Here is a 26,953-nt window from a genome sequence, read left to right on the forward strand (position 1 = left end):
TTCATTTTCATGTCTGTTTGAGATATAATTTACAATGTATGTATGTTTATGAGTACTATGGTGTTTTAATGAATGATGATAGTGCTCTGATATGAGCTTGTTAAATTAATCATGGTATGAAAGTGATGATGAAGTAGTGATTTCCAGAAAGGAAATCTCATGGAATGTGTGTTTTACTAGGATATGTCTTGAGGTACGGATTATTTCACTTGTGTAGTCATCATGAACTCTACTAATGGTTCATATTCATGTAGAAAATGATGATTAGATAGTTAGAGTGACATTTCGATTTTTAAATTAGATAATTTCTTTCCTCTATAATTTTAATGTTTTGATTTTGTAGAAAAAAAAAAGACTGCATAAAAAATAATCAGTTCAGTTTTGAACAGAGATCATTGGTTGAGACCAATAATTGTCCAAAAACCTTCAAAGAGACCAAAGTAGTGAAATTTTCTGAGTGGAGGAAAAAAAAAGAAGGTAAGATGTTAACAAAACAGGTTTTATTATCCAACAACAATAATGTCATGGTGGTGATACACTTCTTGTTTGATATTAACTGCTAATGCAATATCACATCACATAACATCATATGATGATGATTTATGATGGACGACACAAATTAAGAAGCCACCATGTCCCCTTCCCTCAAGCTTGATCCTCAACAGTCAACTCCTCAATAACCTTCCCATGGTTGAAGGGATTAAACCCTTCAACTCCATAGCATTTGCTAGCCAACACTGCTGAATAAGTCCCTTGATTCACCAAATGCTTGCGTGCAACAATAACTGAGTTAATAACCTCATCAGTGGGGTGAAAAACCGAGAGAACTTCAAAACCTTTGAGATCAGAAGAAGGATCAACCACCGGGTAGAGGAAGGCTTTAGCACCATGCGCACTCCTCAACAGCAAAATAGCTCCTGGGGCCATGAACTTGGCAAGGTGCTTGATGACTTCTGCTTTCTCCTTATGGTCCATGCCCACAAGTGCTGCCAAGTAGACCACGTTATAGTCCTTGAGGCCATTTGAAACGTTTAGAATGTCATTAGTGTGGAAGAACATTCTCTTGGACAAGTCAGGGTCCGAAGAGACCAAGCCATGAGCCTTGGCATTTGCCAAAGGATCCATGTCGTAGTTGTGGAAGCATGTTTGCCTGAGGTAATGGGTGGCCAAAATGATTGAAGTGAGAGGAAGGGGACCTGAGCCCACAAAGGCAAGTTGGGAAGGGACTTGTTGGGTGCAGTGTGTGGTGAGCATGGTGAATTCCAAGTGACTTAGTTTGAGGTAATTACAGTAGTAGGGGAAAAGTTTCATGTGGTTTAAAGGGTTTTCATATGATCCTATGATGGTTGAGTAGTGACTCTCAAGAAGTCCCTCAGCTTTCCCACAAAGTCTAATGAGCTTTGCTATGGTTTCTCTAACCTGTTGGCTCAGCTGAGATACATCTATATGACATGGGGTGGTGCAAATGGTGACAAGTTGGGTGAAGAGGTTGTTGACATGGCTGGAGGGGTTGAGGTCTCCTAGTTTGGAGATTTCCTCATAGATTTCACATACCTTTCCTACTACCATCACTTCCTGTTGACTCTCCATCTAGTATGACTGATTAAACAACTTGCACAGAATAGGAATGAGTGATGGCAAGGACTCTTGCTAGCTCCTCACCCTGAATTCCAGTTTCACAACACTCTTCACTCCAAGACTGTGTTCTGTTTAGGCTTTAGAGGCTATTATATACCATTGCTTGATGGTCACTTTTGGTGCAACTTGATGTAAGAGTCCCATATTTGCTGTTTATCTCTTAATTAAATAATGGTGAAGTGCATGAGGCAGTGCGGCACTACATTCAAGACAAAGTCACCTAAGACAAAATCACTGTTCTATACGTCAAAAATGATACAAACGAAGGCATAAATAAATGTTTGACGATGGACTTAAAGTGTGGGAAATGAAGGCATAAGTGCGTTGTGACAACCAAATGCTCTCTTACAGCTCCATCACTAATAGTGAATATTGGAGAGCTACGAGATAAGACATATACATGGCAACATTGTGCAACATTTTTCACTGAAATTCTGAATAACATATTTGAATAAATGTAATCATTTAGAATTCCAAAAAGAAGTGATAGGAAGAGAGAAAAGGTTACCATGGTTAAGATATATTTATTGTCATTCGAGCCAATTACACCCTTCAGATTCCATGCAAAGAGCACTGATAAACATGCATTGCAACCTGCTGCCACCTTTAATGACGAACTTTGTACAAGACACATGCAGTGGTCATTTACCTTTATAGTCTAATGAAGAATTGAGCAACAGTGACAACCAAACCATTTTAAAACAAAAATAAGATACACAAACATGCACATAACTGTTTTTTCTCACTTTTGTTGTCATTTGTCTGCACTGAGATTTGTTTCTCAAAAAAAAAAGAAGCAAAAACATTGAGATCAAGAAAACAACAAAATAATCTCAAAAAAGAACAGTACACTTCAAATATTAGGATGAAAGGGCATGAAATATTTATAAGCATCCAAAAATTAAGGTCCAAAACTTTAACGTTTGATAACTTTACTAACTTTATGAGTATAGTATGTCGACATTGTGTGCATAGCATAGTTGAGCCTTTTGTTAATTATTATGCAATGTAGTGCGTTATGGGTTATGTGTGCATGCTTCTTACACCTACGCATTACTTATGTTTACATCATCCTGAACTTTTAGAGGCAAATCTAAATAAAGAATGAAACCAATAACTTGATCATATGTGGGTTTTCTAGAGCTAGTGCAAATGTGAAATATGCATTGGCTATTAAAGTATATTGGGTCTGCCTAATAATGCCAGTCATCTATAGGAATCAGGGATTTTAGTCTTTATTTTCTGCCCTGAAAAACATTGGTAATTGGCGTTCTCCATGTGCTAAAAAATTGCTGAACATGTTTTGATGTTTAGTGTTCTTTGAGCACGAAGTTGAACTTTGAGAATGATTTTTTATACATATATTTGATTTTTGTTTAGAGAAACTTTGTTGGAAATATAAATTTCAAAGCGTGCTGATGACACAATTCAAAAAAATAATTGCTTGTGTTTTACCCCTTACTCTTCTTTCTCTATATATATTACTGTTTTTTATATGTTGTAAGTACCAAAGTCTGATATTTTACAAATATACATTCATTACAATACCATCTCTTTCCTTTACTCTCTTTCTTACATAGTATTCAGAGTTTTTCTCACTCTCAGTTCTTTTTTTTTTTTACATCGTAATCAGATTCCTGAAATGGCATTTCAGCTTGGAACATTTGGTATGTGCTACAACTAGAAAACAAGTCTAAATTTGTTTTAAGTCTTAATTTATTATAAATGTATAATTAATTTTCATTTTATTTTCTGATGTTATAAGCTGTAAAATTATTAAGTAGAAAGAGATTTCAACATATAACTCTTACTCATTTTATGTCCATTAATTCAATCAATATCTATTTTATGATGTATTTGATTTCAAATAAAATCTACTTTAAAAAAACACTATTTCAAAGATGACAATTTATTAATAATATTCTCTAAACTATCATATGCTTTAGAGATAATCATTTTTGTGAAACAGTTTAATAATTGTAATATGGAATCATTTATTAACAATTTTTACCCGGCAATAACAAATTAATATCCACCTCAACTTAAACTTATTTCAAAATTCATGGATTATATATTTTTTCAAATCATCATCTTTTAAAATTTTCAATTATTCTAATTCAAATAAAAGAGTTGCTATATTGTAAGTGGTTTTATATCCAAAATGTGTTCAAACTTATTGATGGAAAAAAATTACATTCATGTATATAAAAAAAAGGAAAATGATATTTTAATACCATTTTTTGATACCATTTTGACAGTGCACACGTGTCAAAATGTGATTGGACGATTTCAAATTAAAAAAGTTGAGGCAGGGGTATATTTGGAAGAGAAAAACCAAAGTTTGTTTTTTTTAATTTGAAATCGTCCAACCATACTTTGACACGTGTGCAGTATCAAAATGATGTCAAAAAAATGGTGTGAAAATATCATTTTCCAAAAAAAAAATCAATTTTTTTTATCAGAACCAAAAAAATTAATATTAAAATTATGTCTGTGATGTCATCATTATTAACCTGGAGTCATGAATCATACTATTTTTTATTTTATGAAGTTTAAGGTCTATATTCATTTCACCACCATTTTCCTTTATGTTGGATTTCTAAGCAACTAGAGAATTCATTTTTTCAACAACTTTTCTAATGAGTTATAAGAATTTTGATGTTTTACAAAATAAAACTGTATAATATTAAAAAATAATAATGAAATGTATTACTCAACAACTAAACTGAAAATAAGAAAAATTAGAAACTTGAGATTATTTGAGCCTTGGGATGCTGCCTCTGACACCACTCAAGGTCCTTGATGTTAATATAACTTGAGTTCGAAACAAAAAGTTATTTATCTAACTTTTGTTACATCACCAAAACATAACTTTGAAGTTGAAGTTAATAGAACAGGTTAAAAATTTTAGAAGTACCACCTTACGTGTTACAAATCTTGGAATGTATTTTTTTTTTCTTTTAATTCCACTTTAATTAATTTTAAGCTCAAACTTAGTGGAAGAAAATTACTCACTCGTACAAAAAAAGTTTATAATATCATGTATTTAATGTCTAACCACATAATAGTATTTAAAAATTATTAGTGGTATTTTTGTAAATAAATGTAATTTAACATCAATTGGTTATAAAATGTTGGATATTGAGAAATCTGACATCCTATTGGATTAATTTAAAATATTTGGTACAAAGGTAAAAATGTACTTATTGAATGTCTAGAATTAGACATCAAAATGTTATAAAAGGTCAAATTACCTAGAATTAGACGTTATGTTAGTAAATTTAATAAAAATTTGAACAGAAGGTTGAAAATTTATTCGTTTTATCTTATCGCAAGACCCTCTTCTTTGCTCAAACTTTTCTCGAACGAAGTTTGACGAACAACACATGTAATATTTCTTTTATTTGAAACAGATACATATATTGATTAACTACTTTAGGTATGATTCTGGTTTGTTTTGACATATTGTTTTCATGTTCTTGTTCTTCATAAGCGCATTATGCTTTCTCTCTCACTAGTGGCAACACTTTATTCCGACGAACTCACCTTTTTGAAGGTTAGTTTTCATTTTCAATAACTTGTTTGTTGTTCATAGTACATTACATGTTATACATATCTAAGCTTTAGGGTATAACTGAGAGTATATTGAAAAGAACTCCAAATGACCTGAAAATTTGTTCAAACAAAATATCATGAGAAGCCCCCAAAAGAATTTTAGATCAAAATTCAAAGTCTAATTATTTTAAATATTTTTGCAAAGTTTAAAAAAAAAACAAAATAAATTTCCAAAAAATAAAAATAACGTTTTCTGGAGAATTTAGAATGAAGCTAGCTAGGTGAACTACCACAGTATTAGAATTTTTTTCACCTCAAATCCATATATAATAATAGCAAATCAGACAATCGGAACAAATGTTATAGTCGTTTAAAAATCTATCACTGTTCAATTTCCAAATGATTTTTATACTTCGTAGAGATCCAAAGTAAAGGTCTTGGTGTTATTTTGTGATCTAAAAGAGTGGTAAAAAGAAATTCAACCAAAATTAACAACAATAGCTATCAAAACCAAAAGTTACAAGTTAATAATTGTCATAGTTTTTTTGCTTTTGCTTATAATTCATAGTTCATACGGTATAAAATACAAAAAAAAAAAACTAGATTACATTTGTTGTTTTTCTTCTTTTCAGATCTAATAGATTTGTAAAAAAAATCACAATTAATTAAAAAAAAATAAAAAAGTTAATTAACGTCATAACATAACAAAATTTGGAGTTGATTGACGTCAAACAATGATAAGAAAAGTAATTTGACGTAAATTTGCGAAACGTCAAATTACTTTATGTTTGACGTGTTTAACGTTAAATTTTTTAATTTAGCATTAATTTAACATATTTTGAAAGAGGTCTTGGAATTCGACGTTATTAAAGGTAAAAAACACGTTATACGTGTTCTAATGACTTTAAAGTGCATAACACATGATAGAAAAGTATTAATAACCTTATCTAAGAAATAATTTCCACCTTTCAATTTTTACTATGGGTTAACATTAATGATAAAAATGGAAAACAATTATCATTCCACATCAAATTAATTATTAAGCTTTACAAAAGTAAAATAAAATAATGAACTTCTAACAAAAAAGAATACACACTTGGATATAGTATCTTCTCTCTCATCTCTTAAAATTAAATTCTACTCTACCCAACAACAGAAATATCAAACACTTAAATTTATTAATTTGTTGATACTTACTAAAATATTATATTATATGACAACCACTTTTAGCTCCGAGACTATCTTTGAAATAATCATATTCATTTATTTTATACATTAATTTAACATCAAAGATTAGCTGCCATGATTAAAAAAAATTAGATATTCTCAATCAGTACAAAAACATTTTGATGATGGCCTAGCCGTGAACTATATCTTATATTTTATTTGTTCTTTTCTTTTGTAATTTTGTCGTAGCGATGCTTCTTTTTCTTTTTTTATTTATTTAGCGAAAGGTTTGATTATTTTTTAAAATAAATAGAATAGTCCAAAATAAGTAAAAGATCATAATATATTTTAACATTCAAATTGCGGATTTTTATCTTTTGATCATTACGTACGCCATCTTTGTCAGCTGGCTATTGTTGTCTTCTGGACCTTATTTCTTACACAGAGTTAGTCTAAAACATGAAAAAGATTAAAAAATATAACAAGAAAATAAGCAATTTATGAAATTTTATTATTTCACTGCATTATTATGCAGGCGACCTTGATGACATCGGCACGTACGGTGACAACATTAATGTTAACAGTACTGGACGGATTTAGCATTAGAACGGATCAATTTTGCATAAAAATAATCAGAAACCATATCCTTAATTACTTAATCAATAAGGGATAATACAAACAAAGGATTAATTATTTTATCAATAAGGATTACTCAAGGAACCTACTATGAATCTGATAATATTGAAGCAAAACTAGTGACTGTTTGTTATGGAAGACTTGTACCATGCTTGTTTTAGTACAGTGGATGAAAATTCTAGTTCATCCAATGATATTTTCTGGGGCAGTGAGGAACAGAATGAAATAAAGAAGTTACACTTTTCTGTAGCAGAAGATCATGGAGTTTATGGGGGAGTAGACTCCTTTTACTCTAATTTCGAGTTTTCCCCAGATTATCCATCAGGAAACCTTATATCCCCTAATCAAGAAAAGTATCACCAGCAACAATCGTACCATGATTATGGCCATTTGGATGATAACCTTCAGTTTGACATGGTGTCTCCACCACTCCAATTTGATGCACAATATCCAACCAGTGGTACAACAGAGGATAAGCCACACTCAACTATCCCTTTAGCATCACTTGAGATCTTGAAGAACTATGGCAAGGGCTTCAAGAGGTTTTCCTATGAAGGCAAATCCCTGCAGCCAGTTGTTGATTCTGTGGCCACAGATGAATTTGGTTTTAGAAAGCTCTCAACTGAAGATATCATGAGGATAGCAGGAACAAGGTTCATCAAATCATCATCATCTTCAGAGTCAGAACCTTTGACTTTCTTGGAAAATCACCCTTATGGGTTTTCCTTCTCTGGATTCTCTGATGAGGAGAAAGAGGATGTGGCACTGTCTGAGTCCCTCTTGGCTTGTGCTGAGAAAGTTGGTCATCAACAATTTGAACGTGCAAGGAAGTTGCTAAGTCACTGCCAATCATTGTCAAGCAAAACTGGGAGCCCCGTTAAGAGAGTTGTTCATTATTTTGCTGAGGCACTTCTCCACAGGATAGATAGAGAAACAGGAAGAGGTTCATCCAAGGATTTGCATAAAGGTCAGTCATTTGATCCTGAAGAGGCAGCCAAGGAACTAAACCCCGCTATTGCTGCATTTTATGAAGCGCTTCCCTTTAGTCAAATTGCAGTGTTCACTGCAGTTCAAGCTATAATAGAAGATGTAGCTGAAGCAAAGAAGATTCATGTTATTGATCTTGAAATCAGAAAGGGGGGCCAATGGGCTATCCTAATGCAAGCCCTTGAGTCAAGGCATCAATGTCCAGTTGAGCTTCTAAAGATTACCGCTATTGAAAGTGGAACCACTAGAAACATAGTTGAGGACACTGGTAAGAGATTGAAGGATTTTGCTCAAGGTTTGAACATACCCTTCTCTTTCAACATCGTTATGGTACAAGATCTATTACATCTTAGAGAAGATCTTTTTGAGATCGATCATGAGGAAGCAATTGCTGTTTATTCTCATTTTGCACTCAGAGCCAAGATTCAACAATCAGACCAGCTTGAAAGCATCATGAGAGTGATTAGAACCTTGAGTCCTAATGTGATGGTGGTAGCTGAAATTGAGGCAAATCACAACTCCACGTCTTTTGTAAATCGTTTCATTGAGGCTCTTTTCTTCTTCAGTGCATTCTTTGACTGTCTTGAGGTTTGCATGAAGGGGAATGAGAAGACCCGAATGATTATAGAGTCACTATACTTTAGTCATGCAATCAAAAACATTGTGGCCACAGAAGGAGCAGAAAGAAAGACTAGGAATGTGAAGATTGATGTGTGGAGGGCCTTCTTCTCCCGCTTTGGAATGGTGGAGAAAGAACTGAGCACTTCGTCTTTATACCAAGCAGATTTGGTGAGTAAAAGATTTCCTTGTGGAAGTTCTTGCACGTTTGATAAGAATGGGCAGTGCCTTCTTGTTGGGTGGAAAGGAACACCGATTCATTCTGTTTCAGTCTGGAAATTCATTTGATGACTAGTGCAACAAGGCTTTTAGTATTGGTCCATGACTGTGATTTTGGCAAAGTCAAGGATTTTTTGCTACCACAATCTAAATTCTTCTTGCTGGTAAAGATCTGTAGTTTCATACTATCTATCCTAAATCAATGTTTGTATCGTGCCATGTGCAGATTTCATTACAAGTTACTACCAATAATGGAAGCAGTATGAGGGCTACTTCCTATATTATTAGATCAATAACAGACCATTAGCTTCCTTTTGACTGTTGTTCATTACTGTAACTTTTTTTTTCCTTGATTTACTAGTTTCAATCATCATCGCTTGAAATAATCAATCTTTCAAAAATATATAAAATATATGGAAATATCCATATGTGTCTGATTATAATAAAATCAGACGGGTGTTGTTCGTAGTGGAAATTTGTTTTTCATGCATCAACATGGATCATCTCAGCTCAGACAGTAATGTTGGGGAAAACTTTTGATCAAATTTTGACAAGAAGTTGAAAATGTGTAATGGAAAAGAAAACACAAGTGCACAACATCAACATGAAATAAATTCCCAAACCAAGGATACAAGAATCGGGATACCAATCCTTTTGAAGATAATGAAGACATCAAGTTTTGTATGTTTGAAAAAATTCAATTGGTGACGCAATAAGATAAATTGACAGTGAAGTTCAGTGAAATATATGTTATATAAATAATTATGGCTTTGTTTCCAACAAAGTGGCTGTAGTTTAGTGGTGAGAATTCCACGTTGTGGCCGTGGAGACCTGGGCTCGAATCCCAGCAGCCACAAATTTTAGTTGGCATCTTTTTATCATTTAATAAAGGTATAATTGACATGGCAGAGTAGCCATTATCAGAGAACCTAATTCAGCTAGACGTCCTCTAATATTCACTATCTAAATGTTTTACTTCCTAATAATTCTAAAAACATGTTAGTCTGTCATAATTAATACTCTTCTAATAAAATTTGACTTTCCAAAAATGAGTTCCAAAGCCACAACATGAAGAACAAATGTTATGTTTTCAACCGCAAATTTTACTCCCGAATGACGAGTGTGTAACTTTTGAATAATATGATGTTACTACAAAGCAACACATTTTATGAGTGCTAATTTCTTTTTTCACTCAAAATGTTAACATACGATTTATTCATTTGGGGTACGTTACGTATAAGGATTAATACTGCTCACCTTGATATTATATTCTCAGAAGGACAAAAATAACTTACTTGCCATGAAAAAGGAAAATGTTGATCTAAATCTAATAGTATCGGTGGAAAAAGATAGATTAAATCCTTCAAGAGAAAACAGTGATTAAAGGATAAAGAAAAAAATTAAAAATACAGAAAATGAAAAATTATAATGTAATAGGAAACTGGAGAAAGACACATAAAAATGAGATAGAAAAGCAAATAATTCCTACGGAAAAGTTCATGTAAGTTGTTACAATATCTATCACGAATCCAAAACAGATTTTAACAACTATTCTTTCAAGAATAAAAAATATCCTTCCACATTTCAAGAATAAAGTACTCGTAATTATATTCTTTTGTAACAGTACATTTTATTTTTCTCTTACCTCATAATTAATTATGTCATTTCATATTTATTTTTCTCTGTTTTGTCGTTTTCCAAATTTATAACCTATAAACATACTTTTTTATGGAAAAAAGAGAATACAGGAAAGAATTTTCGATGAAATAAATGAGAGACGACATGCCAAGAAAAAACGACTTATAGGAGTTAATTGAAAAAAAAAAAAAAAAAAAAGAAGAAGGTAGGATGGTATGAACAAATCTTGCATACATATATTGACTAACTTTTACGTAATGCTTAATTTCTATGAAATATCTTCATTTGATGATATTATTTTATTTTTTAAACAGACAAAATATTAAAACGTGTCTCAGTGATCTCGTACTTTAAAACGTGGAGGCAATCATAACAGTCCACATGCATTTCGGAATGGAAAAATATCAGAAAAGGATGATGAAGAATAATAATTCAAGACTTTATTCGACAGATTATCATGTGCAAATGTTCAAAGCTTCGTTCTGAAGCTCAAATAATGCACCATATTATTCTTCTTCCACTGCATCTATAAAAGCGGATCTTTGACAAGCTTTGCAAATGGCATCAACTACCAACAGAGAAATCAAACCTCTCTCATATATATATATATATAAACACATCAACCATATATTATAGACGTATAAGTTATATTTTCTAGCTCCAACAATGGAAGCATCGAAGGGTTTTGTTGGTGGTGAGGCTCAAAAAAGTCATCCAAAAATGCCATCTAGTTCGTTTCCAATTCCTTTGCCAGGAAGGAATCGGCAGTTTCCAAGATATGGGTACCATTGGGCACAGAGGACAGTAAAAGGGCTCGCCGTTGGCAACGCTAATGAGGGAAGTGAGAAAGCAACTTTGAAGGTCTGAGACAGTCATGCATGGAGTATACTATAAATGTATCAGATGTGTCCAAAGTTAAAAGTATGAATAATTAATTGTTTACGTCTTCCATCGTTTCTTATCGTACCTGCATAGGTGGTGTACATGCTTTGAGAATAAGAGCTAGAATTAAGGAACATATATCTTATGTAGTTTTATCGTAGATGAGTCATATATGTGCAAGTGTTACAGTCATATTGTAGTGGTTTTATGTTCTCAGTTCTTGGATGCATCTTATCCAAAAGATTATATGCTTTTAATTAAGAAAGATTGCTGGCTTTTAACCATATAATCCGTGCAAACACCTTGTTCATATTTTTCTTTATATCTTTATTTTCATATAATATTACATGTACATTTCTCATTTGGTTTAAGTATCAAGAAAAAGAAAACGAATGAGCGAAAAACTTGTTATGTAAATACATAAGAAACTGATAATTGTATATTTATTTATCAAACGAAATCTATATATTTCAAATAAAAAAAATAGATGTGATAAATAAATAAATAAACATCAAATTGTTATGCATTTACATTAATTACTTTTCTATTTTTTGTAAATTTTAAGTATTAAATAATTTTGTAATAAAGAGTGAATTTGAGATAATGAATAAAAAAATATAGGTAAAAAGAATGAATATCTTATAACTTATTTCTTTCATTCAATGTTTTTCGTTCTTTCTTCTATCAAATCAAATAAATTATATGTCATGCAATATATTTTTTCCTTTAATCAGTATGATTCATAATACAGATACATGTGAATTAAAAACGAGTTTTTGTAGAAAAGAAAAAACTTACTTTCAAATATTTATAGTTATATATAATAGTTGGAACTCAAAGTTAACTATCTAATTAAGTTTGTTTCTAATTTATCCAAATATATAACAAATTTTAACTAATAACATAATATAATTACTTTGTTTATGAAAGACTAAAATAAAACATATTTTGCTTGAAAAATATGAACTATATAATCTCATTTCTCTCTTTCAGAATGAGTCATAAAGTTATATATATAACTTCCACTAATATTAAATCTTCTAATTTATTTGTGAAATCGAAACTAAATGATAGGACTCTCTTCAATAGCGATGCTGTACAGTGTCCACCATTTCACACATTTTTCTGCGGATGCTCAAAGCACTACTAGATATGATTCATTCTTCTAAGATACGGATCATTAAACAAGTTTATCTGTATTTTTTTTTTAAATATACTTCTTTTAGTCCTTTAAAATATATCTTGCTTATTTTATTACTTTATAAAAGTGTTAAAATTTAAAATTATTTAGGGTTTATGTAAGTATATCGAAATTCAAATATTTATGACATCTTATGCTAACAATTATAGTTATTAAATTAAATTTTAATAACTAATAAATTCAAAAAATAATGATCTAAATTTAAATTTATATATTTTTTCTAAATAAAACTTAGATAATTTAACTTTACATTAAGTTTGTTTTCAAATATTTCCACCTATAATTATATTATTATTTAATTTTATCTTTTTAATTTTTTACACACACAAAAATTTATTACAAATTATTTTAACAAAATAAATATACATTTATCAAAATTAAGTTTTCAAAAACAACCATAATCACAATATTTTATTATGATAATTATTCTATTACTATAATTACAATATATTTAAATTATCTTATTTATTATAATCACTTTTCAATTTTTTTATTATCAATCAATTTATACTAAATTAAATATATTTTTTAAATTTATGTTCACATGAATTTATAAAACAATAATTTTTTTAATAAAACAATTTATTATAAATGAATATATATATATATATATATATATATATATATATTCATAAAACTAGAAAAATGTTGTTGAGAATTCGTTCTTCAAAAACAAAATTTTAACTACAAATAATTTGTAAAAGTTAAAAAAAATATGATGAAAATTTAATCTTTCGAACAAAAATTATACTTGAATGATAAAACGTGTAGTTTATGAAAAAAAAAATCTTAAGAGTTTACATACGCTAATAAAATTAAAAAATAATATATAAAAATAGAAAAGTCTCACATATGGGAGACACATGACATAGTAAAATAATGTTAAAAGTTATCTGACATTTTAGGACGTGTTTTATAATGTGTCACATTAACAAATAAATTTTGTTACCGAAGATTAACTTGAAAAAAGAAATCTAATACACATTAATATTGTAACCTGGACTTCAAAATATAGATGAAGAGATGGTTTGAAGCTTTCCTCGGACATGTAATTCTTCTTTTCGTACATATAAAAGATACCTTTATCCTATATAATATGGTTAGCATGTAATTGTTTTTATATGAAAGAAATTACTTTGTCATATAAAGAGATTTTTAAAACATTTTTTTAAATGCTATGTTTGGACTGTTATAATTAATTAAATGAAACAATGCTTGTGCAAAAGGTTTGAAAATTTTGGAAGTGCACCAATGAAAAGGGTCATGAATAATATGAGGAATAATATCCATTTTTAATCCAAATATCGATCGACTTTGCATTAATTCCTGGACAAGTTAGTATATTATAAGCCATAAACCATTCCAATATTCATTCATATCTTCTATAAAACGAATAACCAAATACGTCACTTTGATAACATTATGTGAACAAACTCATTCGTCATCACTAACAAACAAATATCATGCATGTCCTTAATATAAACAAATAAAAGCACATTTTTTATAAAGATTCTTAAACAAAGATATAAAAGGAAGACATTAAAAATATTGAATTAGTATAAAAAGTTCACCAAGTTTAATATGTATGATTTAAACTTTTTATATCCGTTCAAAATTTCATCATTATAAAAAGATTCTTATTTTATAGTGGTTGAATCATTAATCAATATAAAAAACATTACTTTATATACCTATTAGGGTATTAATTAGTATAAAAAACATTCCATTTTTTAAACTTGTTGAAATATTAACTGGTATAAAAAATGTTATTTTATATATCAATTAGAGTAATAATCAGTAAAAAAATCTCACTAATATAAAATAATAATGATTATATTTTTTAACTTCATTAAATAATGACTATACATTTAATATATACATAAAAACTCATAAAATGTTTAACATTAAATTAATTTATAATGATAAATACTTAAGATATTAGTTATAAACTATACATATCACCGAATGTGAATATAATTTTCTCCGTATGAATATACGTACTATAAGTTTCTCAATTGACACGAAGAGGGTAAGTTAAACCTCTGACACAATTTTTTAGTACTTAATTACTTTAAACCTCTTAAACAAATGCTTCTAAAAGCTTGAAAAATAAATTTGAAGTAATAAAATTAGAATAAAAAGACCTTATTCTTAAATTTGTTTACATCTCTCGTTTGTTTATATTTTGTGAAGTATAATTTTTTCATCATGTGTGATATGGGCGTCCACGTTTTGTTTCATTGAAGATAATGTTGTATTATATTATTGTACCAGCGGCATAACTTAAAAGAAGAAAGGAGGAATATTAGCTTATTGTTGAAGCAAACAGCAGCCCAAGAGAAGCATCTTAATTATAAAAGTGCACGCCATCCATTTTTTCACTGAAACAGGCAAGTTGAGTGAAGAGGTAGAGACATGGCGGATTCACTAGCGCGGTTGATGCGGCTCTTGGATGAGATGGGGGAGGATGAAGCACCACCACAACCCCGACGCAACCGCAACAACAGGTATCGTGCTCCTCGCAACAACAGCGCCCCACCATCTCACCACTCATCATCACCTCCCCAATTCAACAACAGTGGCACACAGAACATGACTGGTCTCATCAACAACGCTGGCTTTGTTGAGGGAAACGGCAACGGATCCATCATCTCCGGTGGTTTTGACTCCTCCACCAAGAATTACTACTAAATCTATGTATATGCATGCATATTTATACTTCTTCATACACTCAGATAAAATAACTGGGGTGGTTGCTCTCATCATGTTTATGAATGAATACCTCTAAACACTGCAAGGCTGATTGTGTGTCAGATAATAATTTACATAAATGTCTGAAATTGATCGCTCCAGTTGCCTGTACCTATATTCTTAATGATATAAATGATCATCTATTACTGCTACATATAGTATTTCTCTTCTAACTCTGTAATCTGCCGCAAGTTATTGTTTCAGGTGATATTGTATAAGATTTTTTATTCAAAGTTTTATGGATAAGAAAACTTAATTTAATGAGGACACTTTATTCAATCAAATTCTCAAGAGTGAAAAACATCAACAAAAACACGATTTTTTTTTCTCATAAAACAATTAGGGACGATGGCAATCTCGCGTAAGATTTTCTCATTTTTATCCTATCCTAATTACTGTTGAAATAAAAATTTGTTTCTTTTTTCATATTTAATGAATTCAAATTTTGGTCTCATCTTGATCTTGTCTGATAACACGTATATTTGTAATGATATTATGTATATTTTTATTTTTTTATATATTAATTAAATAATTCTTTATTAAAAATAAAATTAAAAGGTTTAAATATTACTTTAGTTTCTATTTTCATTTGAGTTTCTTCAATGTGGTTTTCTTTTTTTTTTTTTATTGTAAATATCGTCTAACCTTTTTTTATTTTTGGCTAATTTAGTTTTCTTTAACCGCGATTAAAATGTTAACGGGATATGAACATGTACGTGATGTGTTTAATTCATGTTTTTTTTTTCTTCTTAACTTTAAAAAAATGTTATCCGCAATCAAGTTATATATTCAATTTAATCTTAATTTTTGTTATTTTTTTAATTAAATCTTAATTTTCGTTAATTTTGTTTTTCTTTTTAAATTGAGACCACATTTAATTTTTATATAAATATTATATTTAAATTTTTTATTAAAATTCACATGTTTAGTAACTATTTTTTTCATTATTTTTAAATCAACTCTAATTATATTATTAAAATATAATTAATAAGTTTATGTTTTATTTTTGATACATAAAAAAATAAGATTAAAATTAGTTTAAATATAAGGTTAAACTCAATTAAAAAAAAGATTTATCACACACATTAGAATTCTTCCATCATTAATGCAATAGGAAATCAAACTCTTAAAAGTTTGGTTGATCATGATGCTATTTCACGGTGGATAATTATCTATGTCTAACTTGAGGTCATTTTTTTGATTGACAGTGATAATATGAAAGTTGTGATTATTGATCAAAAATTGTTTGTTTGAAAACTTTAATACTAAAATAAAATAAAAAATGTATTGTATGCTATAATTTATATTAATCATGTATTGTTTAAATAGTAATGTACAATTAAAATCCTATAATTATGATACTATATATAAATACTTTTCTAAATAATTACAATAATTACTTTAATATTATACTATAAAAAAAATTAATATTAATATTCTCCAAAACCAAGAATCTTAATGATTTTTCACATAATATTTTCACTATTCGACATTACACGTTACCTTTTTGTTTTTTTTGGTTTCTTAACTTATAACATTACATAGTATATTATACTAATAGATTCTCCTATGTATTATTGTGAAATGTCACAGTCAGAGTGAAAATATCTTAAATTTCTCGTCTTTATCAGGAATAAGAATAAAACTTTAAAACTTTGAATATCTAATTCGATGAACAGTATATGTAACATTGTCCTGTCCTATCAAAAATCGATTTATCCTTGAAAAAGTTATTCCTTACATTGAATATGGTTGTTATTTGGGTCAATTTACTTCATGATTCAATTAGACTAAACTTAATTTTAATTAGATTGAATTGAATTTCATGTTAAATTTTATATAAACCAAATTAACCTATACTTATATTTGTATTATAGATAAATTATATATATATATATATATATATATATATATATATAATGTTTTAAGTTAGTTTGGAAAATTTTAATTGTGTTATTTTGAAAATTAAAATTTTTAACAAAAATAAAAGAATTATTTTTTCAAAATCTTGACTCAATTAATCCAATTTTCAAAGTGAGTTTAGTTAGATTAAGATTAAGATAGACTCAATTAATCCAATCATTCATAACATTCTTTTTACTTAAATACTAGTTTAGGTCATATTTTCGTATAATTTGTTCAATATAATTCTGTTTTTTGAGTTCAATAATATTTCAATTTTCTTCAAAATAAAGTTGTGAGATGAATTGCAGAAATTACATAGAGAAACATTATTTTTCCAACATCTAGAAACAGAATTGACTTTATTGGATCTATATATTTCTGACCTAGTCATTGGGAAGGTTAAGGCAGTACAATAGTACGCAAAAACCACAAGATAACAGAGTGTTGAGCATGGATTTGGAGGTTAAGAAAGCGCAGGAAACGAACGATGATGAGAAAAACCCAAAGGCTACACAGGAAAAGACCAAAAGTCGCTCAGATGCAGCCGCTGTGAAAGACATCACCATCGATCATCCAGAGGTTGAAGAAACAGACAGATGGAACGACAATTCCTCCGATGGAAAGGTCGAAAAAGGCGCTGGTGTAAGCGTTCAGAATCGTACCGAATCAGGTCGTCGTACTATAAATAACAGTGGTACTTTCAATGGTAATGCCAATGGAAGCTTTATCGAAGGTACCGTGAACTTCACTACCAATAACATGTAACAAGGCAGCAGATGAGTAAGCCGTATGAGTGTAATATCATCTACTATGCTATATTGTATTCCCAATAATAAAAGTGGAGCCCTAGCTCTGCTGCTATGAAATGTAATCACTAAATTTAATCGCTCTCCAGTGTTACCTTATAAACCTTAAATAGACACTGAAAAAACATTATTAAAGCAATTAGTTGGAAGTCTCATATTTATCTGCTATCTGACTTAATCTGATGTATACGCTAACTTACTCAGTAAATTTATGATCAATTCTACTACAACAAATTGGTTGGCAGCAAAACATTCTGCTGTATATGAAAGGCACATCCAATTTTGAATCTGGGATCAGAGGAGAATTACACTAGTGAATAAACGCTGTTTAACGTTGGTTAATTTGGATTTTTAACGTCACTTTCACATCCGACGTCTATACGGGTGACGTTTATGGGACGTCGCAATTCTTCAGAACCGACGTTCATATAAACGTCGATTAACGATATCCACCGAAATCTATATAGACGTCTGCTTATACTCACACCGATGTTTAATTACTCTATATAGACGTTCACCTATGATTAAACCGACGTCAACATGAATATATAAAGAGGTTTAAAATGACATTAACCGACGTCTATGTTGTTATAGACGTCGGACATGGCTTTAACCGACGTCTAAATACAAATTTTGTGTTTTAGTGCAGTTTTAATCCAGGCTTTCGGTAGCATTGTGTAACACTCTCCTCTCGCTAGTTTCCTCACAAAAAAAGCTTGCGTCTTTTGAATCTTCTAGTGCTTTCAACCCAAAACCAAACCTGGGTCCATGGCTACTTCCCATTATTCAACCGCAACAGAAAAAAAATTACGGTGTCGAGAAGTAGACAAGGACCCAAGTTCCATTTTGGGTCGGAAGAACTAGAAAACTCAAAAGATCGCCACTCTTTTTGTGAGGAAACCAGGGAGAATGTTGCACTATGTTACCCAAAGAGAGGATCAAAACTGCACTAAAACACAACACAAAGAAAGCAAATTTTAATCAGTTGAACGACAAGATAATCAATAAAAAACTAAAGAAAGTTTAAACGGTAAGCATAAAAAAAAACCATGCACCTGGGATGAAAGAGAGAAAAAGGAGAGGACGAAGACAATGACGTTATTAGAAACGACAATGCAATGCTCCAAGAGATAAAAAGTAAAGGTGCGCAAGCGAGTAAAAGAAGAGGAGAAGCAGAGAAAAAGAAGAAGAGATGAAGACGCGATCCGAGAAGAGTCTGCGGTCTATTTAAAATGAAATGGGGCGTCGGTTGCTCCAGAAACCGACGTCTAGGAAGCTGAAAAGATTGACGTTTTGTTTCCTGTCAGGGTAGTTCACGTTGGTGCCCCTCACAACCGACATCTAAAACCCTCGAATTTGGCGAAAATACAGGAACGTAGGCGTCGGTGCCCCTCAGAACTGACGTCTACATTGAAGAATTTTTGTCTTCCCGCCTTCCAGACAGGCCTTAGACGTCGGCGTTTGACTACGTGACATGTAATTGCCTGGGGCATTAGGTGAACAACATTAATTGTAGCTCAATCGACGTTGCTTTTTCACGGGATCCGACGTCTATTCGACGTCTAAAGTTGAACCGGTTGACGTTTGATTTCCTGTCAGTGACGTAGACGTCGATGCCCTTGCTAGCCGACGTCTAAGCTCCTGGAAATTTGATGGGCAGCATTAATTGCAACTTAGTAGACGTTGTTCCCCTGAAACACTGACGTTAATGGACTATCTTATCACATACCTTAGGCAATTGGACGTCAGTTTACGGCAGGTGCGACGTCTATGATGTCATAGACGTTGCCTGACATCGAAACTGACGTCTAGTTTTCCAATTTATTTATGATAATGCCACCGTGCAGTAATAGACGTCGAATTTTCACGAAACTGACGTCTAATGGATGACATTAAACAGTGTTTTTCCACTAGTGTTAGTAGTTAAAAAATAAGCTTAATATTTTCTTTTGTCCTCAGGTTTTATGAGTATGTGTTAATTAGATATTTTTTTTAAAAAAATATCAATTACATCTTCACTTCATAAAATTTGTCTCAATTAAGTCTTTCCAGTTAAATACTCACACATGATATTATAACTTTTAATTATCTCTCACTTTTGTTTCTCTACAACGTAGCAGACCTTTCATACTTGTCGCATTTTGAATGTTCTATCGCCGACAAACCTTAACTGAATTCAAACTCTGGTTCAGGTTTCTAAAACATATTATAATTTACATTCAACATATTTTAAAATATTTAATTATTGTAAAAAAATATCAGTTTAAAATTAATAAAATATAATATATATATATATATATATATATATAAACATAAATATTATAAAAACATCAAATAAAAAAATATATAAAAACACATCAAAACTAAAATATAAACACAATATATATATATATATATATATATATATATATATATATATATATATATATAAAAGCATACGATGAATTCTTAATTGTGTTTACTAAAAGCTTGTCACAATTCGAACTACGGTTGCCCTCAACCCAACACTGGTAAGGTTATAACCGAATTTCGATACTCGATTAAGATTTTTAACTCATAACTTACTTTTTGCAATGCACAACACCACACACCATCAAAAACGACACCACCAATAACACATGAGGATCACCAATCTCCAAAGGGACCATAAACAACACAACGGATAGACAAGAAAAAAAAAAACAAAACGTAACAAAACGTGAGTACGTTGTAGTGATTGAAAAAAATGTGAGAGAATGCAAATATATACATACTGAATTCATTCAATTGGTTGGTGAAAAAGGAAGTAATCATCAATACTATCATTAACTTCCATTAATGCTATTGAACCGTGTGTAAGTGGATGGATATTAAGATAATTATAGAAGTGTAGAACAAGGAAATGCACTCCGCAAGTTATTGTTTCAGGAGATATTCTATAAGATTTTTTATTCAGTTTTATGGATAAAAAAACTTAATTAAATGAGTACACTTTATTCAATCAAATTCTCAAGAGTGAAAAACATCAACAAAAACACGATTTTTTTTTTCTCATAAAACAATTAGCGACGATGGCAATCTTGCGTAAGATTTTCTCATTTTATCCTATCCTAATTTCTGTTGAAATAAATGTTTATTTTTATTTTCATATTTAATGGATTAAAATTTTGGTCTCATCTTGATCTTGTCGGATAACATATATATTTGTAATGATATTATATATATTTACTATTTTACATATGAATTAAATGACCTTTTATTAAAAATAAAAGTTAAAAACCTTAAATACTATTTAATTTCTATTTTCATTGAATATGTTAATTGTGTTTTTTTTTCATATTTAATAAGGTCTTAATTTTTGTCAATCAATTTAGTCTTTTTCATAATGCATTTAAATAATTAACTGAATGAAGACAATATATATTAAGTATTAATTCATATATTTTTTAAATTTTTAAATTTTTTGTTAATTTAGAAAAAAAAAAGTTATTACATTCAAATCTTCATAATATCAAGTGACGGTATCCCTATCACATGTTAAATTACTGTCATATATCAAAATCTTATATTCAACTTATTTTTTAAATTTTATTTAATTAAATCACAAATTTATTAATTTGTCTCAATTAAGTTTCTTTTTAAATTAAAACCAAATTTATTCCCAATAACAAGTAAAGGCACCATATGAGTAAGCCGCATGAGTATCTGTTATACTATAATGTATTCCCAACAATAAAAGTGAAGCCTTAGCTCTACTCCTATGTAATGTAATTTTACTGATAGATTTTCACTAATTTTATTTTAATGACTTATTTTTATTATTATTAACAAATTTTGAATGTGAGTGATATTTGATTTTCCTATGGTAGAGATAAGATCGAATGAAACAAGTAAAAAAAAAATCACGATACCAAATTCTATAATAATTTTTCATTATATATCAAATAGGATTAATACTTCTTTTTAAAACCGTAAACTGTTGCAAAATAACTGTAATTTTAATTATGTATAATATTTCCAAATTTGATCGACTTTTTTTATGTTTTAACAAATTTTTTTTTTCTTTCTAATATATCATCAAATTAACTTCTTCTGATTAAAAGTAATATATTTATGGAAATAAAGTTATTTCCCACTAAATTCAGAATACCAAACTATAAAGTGAGGTAAACTATCAAAACTCCCGTTTTTAAGAAGGTCATCAGAACTCATTATTCCACATTATACGCTACCTTTTTCTTTGGATAATGATATTTTAATAATTTTTTGACAACAGAACATGTATCACTATTTTATTGATCTATTTAAATTTATTTTAAAAAAAATATTTAAAACGGACCAATCACAAATTATAACATATGTATTATTAAAAAAAATTGTTAAAAAAACTTTTATCTTTTGCTTTTTTCTTTCTTAACTTATACAGTAACACAGTATACTTTTTATCCTAATATATATTCTCCCTCGTCTTTATCAGGAATAAGAATAAAACTTTAAAATGTTAAATATCTAATTGGATGATCAATATATGTAACTTTGACCTTGTCCTATAAAAATCGATATATCCATGAAAACTTTATTCCCTTACATTGAATATGGCTGTTATTTAGGTCAGATACCTCATGATTCAATTTGACTAAATTTAATTTAATTAGATAGAATTCAATTTCATTGTATTAATTATATATGTGTGTTTTTTATGTTTTAAATTAGTTTGGGATATTTTAATTGTTATTTTTATAAAGATGTTATCTTTTAATGCTGTATTGATACTTGAAAATTAAGAAATGTAACAAAATAAACGTTTTTTTTTTCAAAATCTTGACTCAGTTAATCCAACCTTTTTAAGAGTGACTTGAGTCAGATTAAGTTTAACGTAGAAAATGCAATTGTTGAACCCATGATAATATTTTTTTTGGCTTATACTTACTTTGTTTTTATTTTCTTTTAGATTGTTTAATATGATTTTTTCTTTTTATAAGGTTTAAATTTTCGTAAATTTTATTATTTTTTTATAGGTTTAAATCGTTAACTGATCTTACATGTTAGTTTATATATTCTTTAATTGTTTTAGTTAAAAAAATTATCAAAAAGTTAACATCAGAGTCACATTATGTATTAATGTTTTATATTTAATTTAATTTCAATTTTTGTTAATTTTATTTAATTCAATCTCAATTTCTTTCAAAAATAAAATAATTTTTTTTTTAAATTGAAACCAAATTTAATTTTTATATAAATTTTATATTAATACTTTTATTAAAATTCATATTTTTATTAAATATTTCTTCCATTATTTTTAAATCAACTCAAAAATTGAAACTAAACAAAATCAAAATAACAAATATAAAAAATAAATTGAATATAAATTGACACATGATATTAACATTAATATGTGACAATGATATTAACATATGTCATTAACATGTTGACAATTTTTTTAATTAAAAACAAATTTAAAAATTTAAAAAAATTACAAATTGATTTGTGACAATACGATTCACATTTGTTAACAATTCAAACATCCTTATAAAAAAGATCAAATTCTTTAAAATAGAAAAATTAAGACTATACTATAAACATGCAAAAAAAAAAATATGAGATCAGATTAAACAAATTAGACTAAAATAAAAATCAAAGTAGCTTTTAATTCCATTTTTTAGTTTACTATATAATGAGTTTGTTCAAAATTTTATAACTGAAATATTTATTTTCATTAGAATATGTAAAATCATATGGATAGATGAAATCATAATATATAAATAGTCTAAATTTTACTTTAAAATCAATTTTATAATATTGAATTAAATATAAATCCATATATTATAAAAGTCATGTTAAAAAAATCATCTTTAATATTCTTAAGACTATGGGGTCACAATTATGAAAATTTTGTTGAACCGGATAATTTTTTGAACCGGATAATGTGCCAAAAAAGTGTATTAGAGTTGTGACATCAATTGCAGAAAGAGTATAGAGAAACATTATTTTACAGGAAAATGGTATTTTAACATTCACACCGACAATCTCAGATTAAAAAAAATAAAAGTAAAGACAAGGACATATTTGAAAGAGAAAAATCAAAGTTTTTTTTTTAATTTAAAATCATTTAATCACATTTTGACACGCTTACAATGTTAAAATGGTATAAAAAATTCGTGTTAAATTATTATTTTCCAATTTTACAATGTACTTTGATAAAATATTAATTTACACATAAGCCTCGTTACCGATAAGGAGGAAAACTTGAAATTCAGTTTATTGGATCTATATATTGGTGAGCCAACGTTAAGGCAATACAGCAGTGCGAAGAGAAGAAGGTAGAGAGGAATATAATAGTGTGAGCAGAATGGTTTTGAAAGAGAGCATTCCAGCGAAGGGTGATGAGAAAAACCCAAAGGCTACACAGGAAAAGACCAAAAGTCGCTCAGATGCAGCCGCTGTGAAAGATATCACCATCGATCATCCAGAGGTTGAAGAAACAGACAGATGGTCCATCGCATTTAACAAGCCACAGAACCACAATTCCTCCGATGGAAAGGTCGAAAAAGGCGCTGGTGTAACCGTTCAGAATCGTACCCAATCAGCTCGTCCTATTATAAGTAACAGCGGGACTTTCACTGGTAATGCCATTGGAAGCGTTTTCGAAGGTACCGTGAACTTCACTACCAATAACAAGTAACAAGGCACCAGATGAACGTATCTGAGTGCAATGTCATCTATTATGCTGGAAAATGATATTTTAACACTTTTTTTAATTTGAAATTGTTCGATCACATTTTGACACGTGTATAGTATCAAAATAATGTTAAAAATTAGTGTTAAAATATCATTTTCTAGAATGTATTTCCAAAATAATAAAAGTGGAGCCCTAGCTCTACTCCGATATATGTATATGTAATGTAATCAATAAATTTAATCGTTTCCAGTGTATTTATCGTGTTATGCTCAAAGAAAATTGGATGTTCCTAAATCAAATGTTTAAATCAGTGTTTAGTCTTTATAACTTAATGGTCAGTCTCTTAAAAGTTTAATACCATATTATTCTTCAACTTTTTTGTAAATTTAGGTGATTTTGGCCTAACATATTATATATTTATTTACTGACAAAAGATATTAAAGTTTGTAAATACCAAAGTAAATTGAAATGCTTAAACTATTTATATGAAAATTATTAGTGAAACATTAATTAAGGAAGATAAATTAAAAACCAAATAAAAGAATAAAAAGAACACAAAAATGTGATAAAATGTAATATGATGAAAAAGTAATAGAGAAGTGAATAAATATACAAATAATATCATTTTATTCAAAAAGAGGTAAGAGGACTTATAAGTTGCCTTGGTAGTAAAAGTTGGAAACGAGGGTACGAGAAATTATGGTTCAATTCCTTCCACTAATAAGTGAAAACTATGAAATTGGTTTGAAGGAAGGGTGACAGAGATTATACTCTTTTTTATTGTAAATTTTACTCTCTAGTTTAACTTTAACGGCTCCGATAACTTTTGTTTTGCAAATTAATAAATAATTAATGCTCATATTTTTTAAAGAGGTCATTTGTAAATATTTCTTTGATTTTGTTTTTTAATTAAACTATTTTATATTTTACTAAATAAAAAAAATATTTATTTATTTAATAAAATAAACAATTGAATAATTTTTATTTTTTAAAAAATTTGTAAATACATGTGTATTAAAGTCTGTGTATTTTGAAACTAATGTCAAATACATGGCATGGCTTGTTATACATATTTTTGTTTTTTTTTTTATAATTTTTAAATGATCTCAAAGACTACCTTCATTATCTATTCACTTCTTCTTCTTTTTTTAAGAAATTCGTTTATATAATATCTTTTTCATATTTAACATTTAAAAAATAAAAATAACTGTCGAATGAATTCTTTGTTATTATAAATTAAATCTTAGCCTGTTTTTTACGTAATTTTAAAATATAGATCTTTGTTTCTTTTCAGTTCACGTGCTTGAAAGAATCACATCTTTAAAAGCGAAAATAATTAACTACACGTTGATGTTGTGTGGGTAGTATGGCGTTAAGTGGTTTACGTAACTGCGTTGACGGAAGCAAACATAACAAGAATAAGCACAAAGCAAACCATGTGTAGATTATTCCTTTTTATAGCACTAGATAATGAAATAAAATAAATTGCTTGTATTGATCTTAATAAAATAAATATGAACTGCACCGTTTATTTTGAAATATGTATCTATAATATATATATATATATATATATATATATATATATATATATATATATATATATATATATATGTGAATGAATGATACATAGTTTGTAACTTGTTTTAATTTCATCTTTTGTAATTAGACACATTTGTTCTTTAATAGATAAATAACGATTTTTTNATATATATATATATATATATATATATATATATAATTGTTAGAATAAAAGTAACTATCTATGTGAATGAATGATACATAGTTTGTAACTTGTTTTAATTTCATCTTTTGTAATTAGACACATTTGTTCTTTAATAGATAAATAACGATTTTTTTATTTAATAAAATAAATAATCGAATAACATCTCTTTATTTTTAAAATAATTAAATAAATTATATTTCTTTTACATGACTTTTTAATACCATTTTTACAAAATTATATATCTATATATTTTATATTATATTATTTTTATATTTTAAATTATTAATAAAATTATTAAAATAATAAATTTATGTATATGTATATTAGTGTAATAAAAATATGAATACAAATATTAATGATTATATCACACAAGATTTGAGTTTATTCCTCCATAAATTTTTAGTATTGAATAGTAAAATAAGAAAGTTGGTAAACTTGTCAGTTTAAAAATTTATTTTAGTTGTTACTTAGAGTAGTTTCTTTTCTTTCTTAGATTGCTTATGGAAAAAGTTTTTCTCATCATTTCCAATACACAAAAAAACTCAATGATTTGACCCCAAAATCATCCC

General features: G+C 28.7%; 3 protein-coding genes and 1 non-coding gene across 4 annotated transcripts; 3 read left to right on the forward strand and 1 right to left on the reverse strand.

Annotated features, from left to right (window-relative positions):
* Positions 1 to 478: 478 nt before the first annotated feature.
* On the reverse strand, positions 479 to 1,697 carry LOC106754071 (nicotianamine synthase). The gene has a single exon (XM_014636015.2). It carries the CDS (start codon positions 1,588 to 1,590, stop codon positions 646 to 648), a length of 945 nt encoding a protein of 314 aa, XP_014491501.1. The 5' UTR covers positions 1,591 to 1,697; the 3' UTR covers positions 479 to 645.
* Positions 1,698 to 7,012: 5,315 nt separating this feature from the next.
* LOC106754088 (DELLA protein RGL1-like) lies at positions 7,013 to 9,153 on the forward strand. The gene has a single exon (XM_014636040.2). It carries the CDS (start codon positions 7,129 to 7,131, stop codon positions 8,887 to 8,889), a length of 1,761 nt encoding a protein of 586 aa, XP_014491526.1. The 5' UTR covers positions 7,013 to 7,128; the 3' UTR covers positions 8,890 to 9,153.
* A 451-nt stretch (positions 9,154 to 9,604) lies between these two features.
* On the forward strand, positions 9,605 to 9,676 carry TRNAH-GUG. The gene has a single exon. It is a non-coding gene; the product is annotated as a tRNA-His (tRNA).
* Positions 9,677 to 17,566: 7,890 nt separating this feature from the next.
* On the forward strand, positions 17,567 to 18,109 carry LOC106754096. The gene has a single exon (XM_014636048.2). The coding sequence runs from the start codon at positions 17,648 to 17,650 to the stop codon at positions 17,960 to 17,962; it is 315 nt and encodes a 104-aa protein (XP_014491534.1). The 5' UTR covers positions 17,567 to 17,647; the 3' UTR covers positions 17,963 to 18,109.
* The last annotated feature ends 8,844 nt before the right edge of the window (positions 18,110 to 26,953 follow it).

Source organism: Vigna radiata, unplaced genomic scaffold (genome assembly GCF_000741045.1).
Source record: "Vigna radiata var. radiata cultivar VC1973A unplaced genomic scaffold, Vradiata_ver6 scaffold_83, whole genome shotgun sequence".
NCBI lineage: Eukaryota > Viridiplantae > Streptophyta > Magnoliopsida > Fabales > Fabaceae > Vigna > Vigna radiata.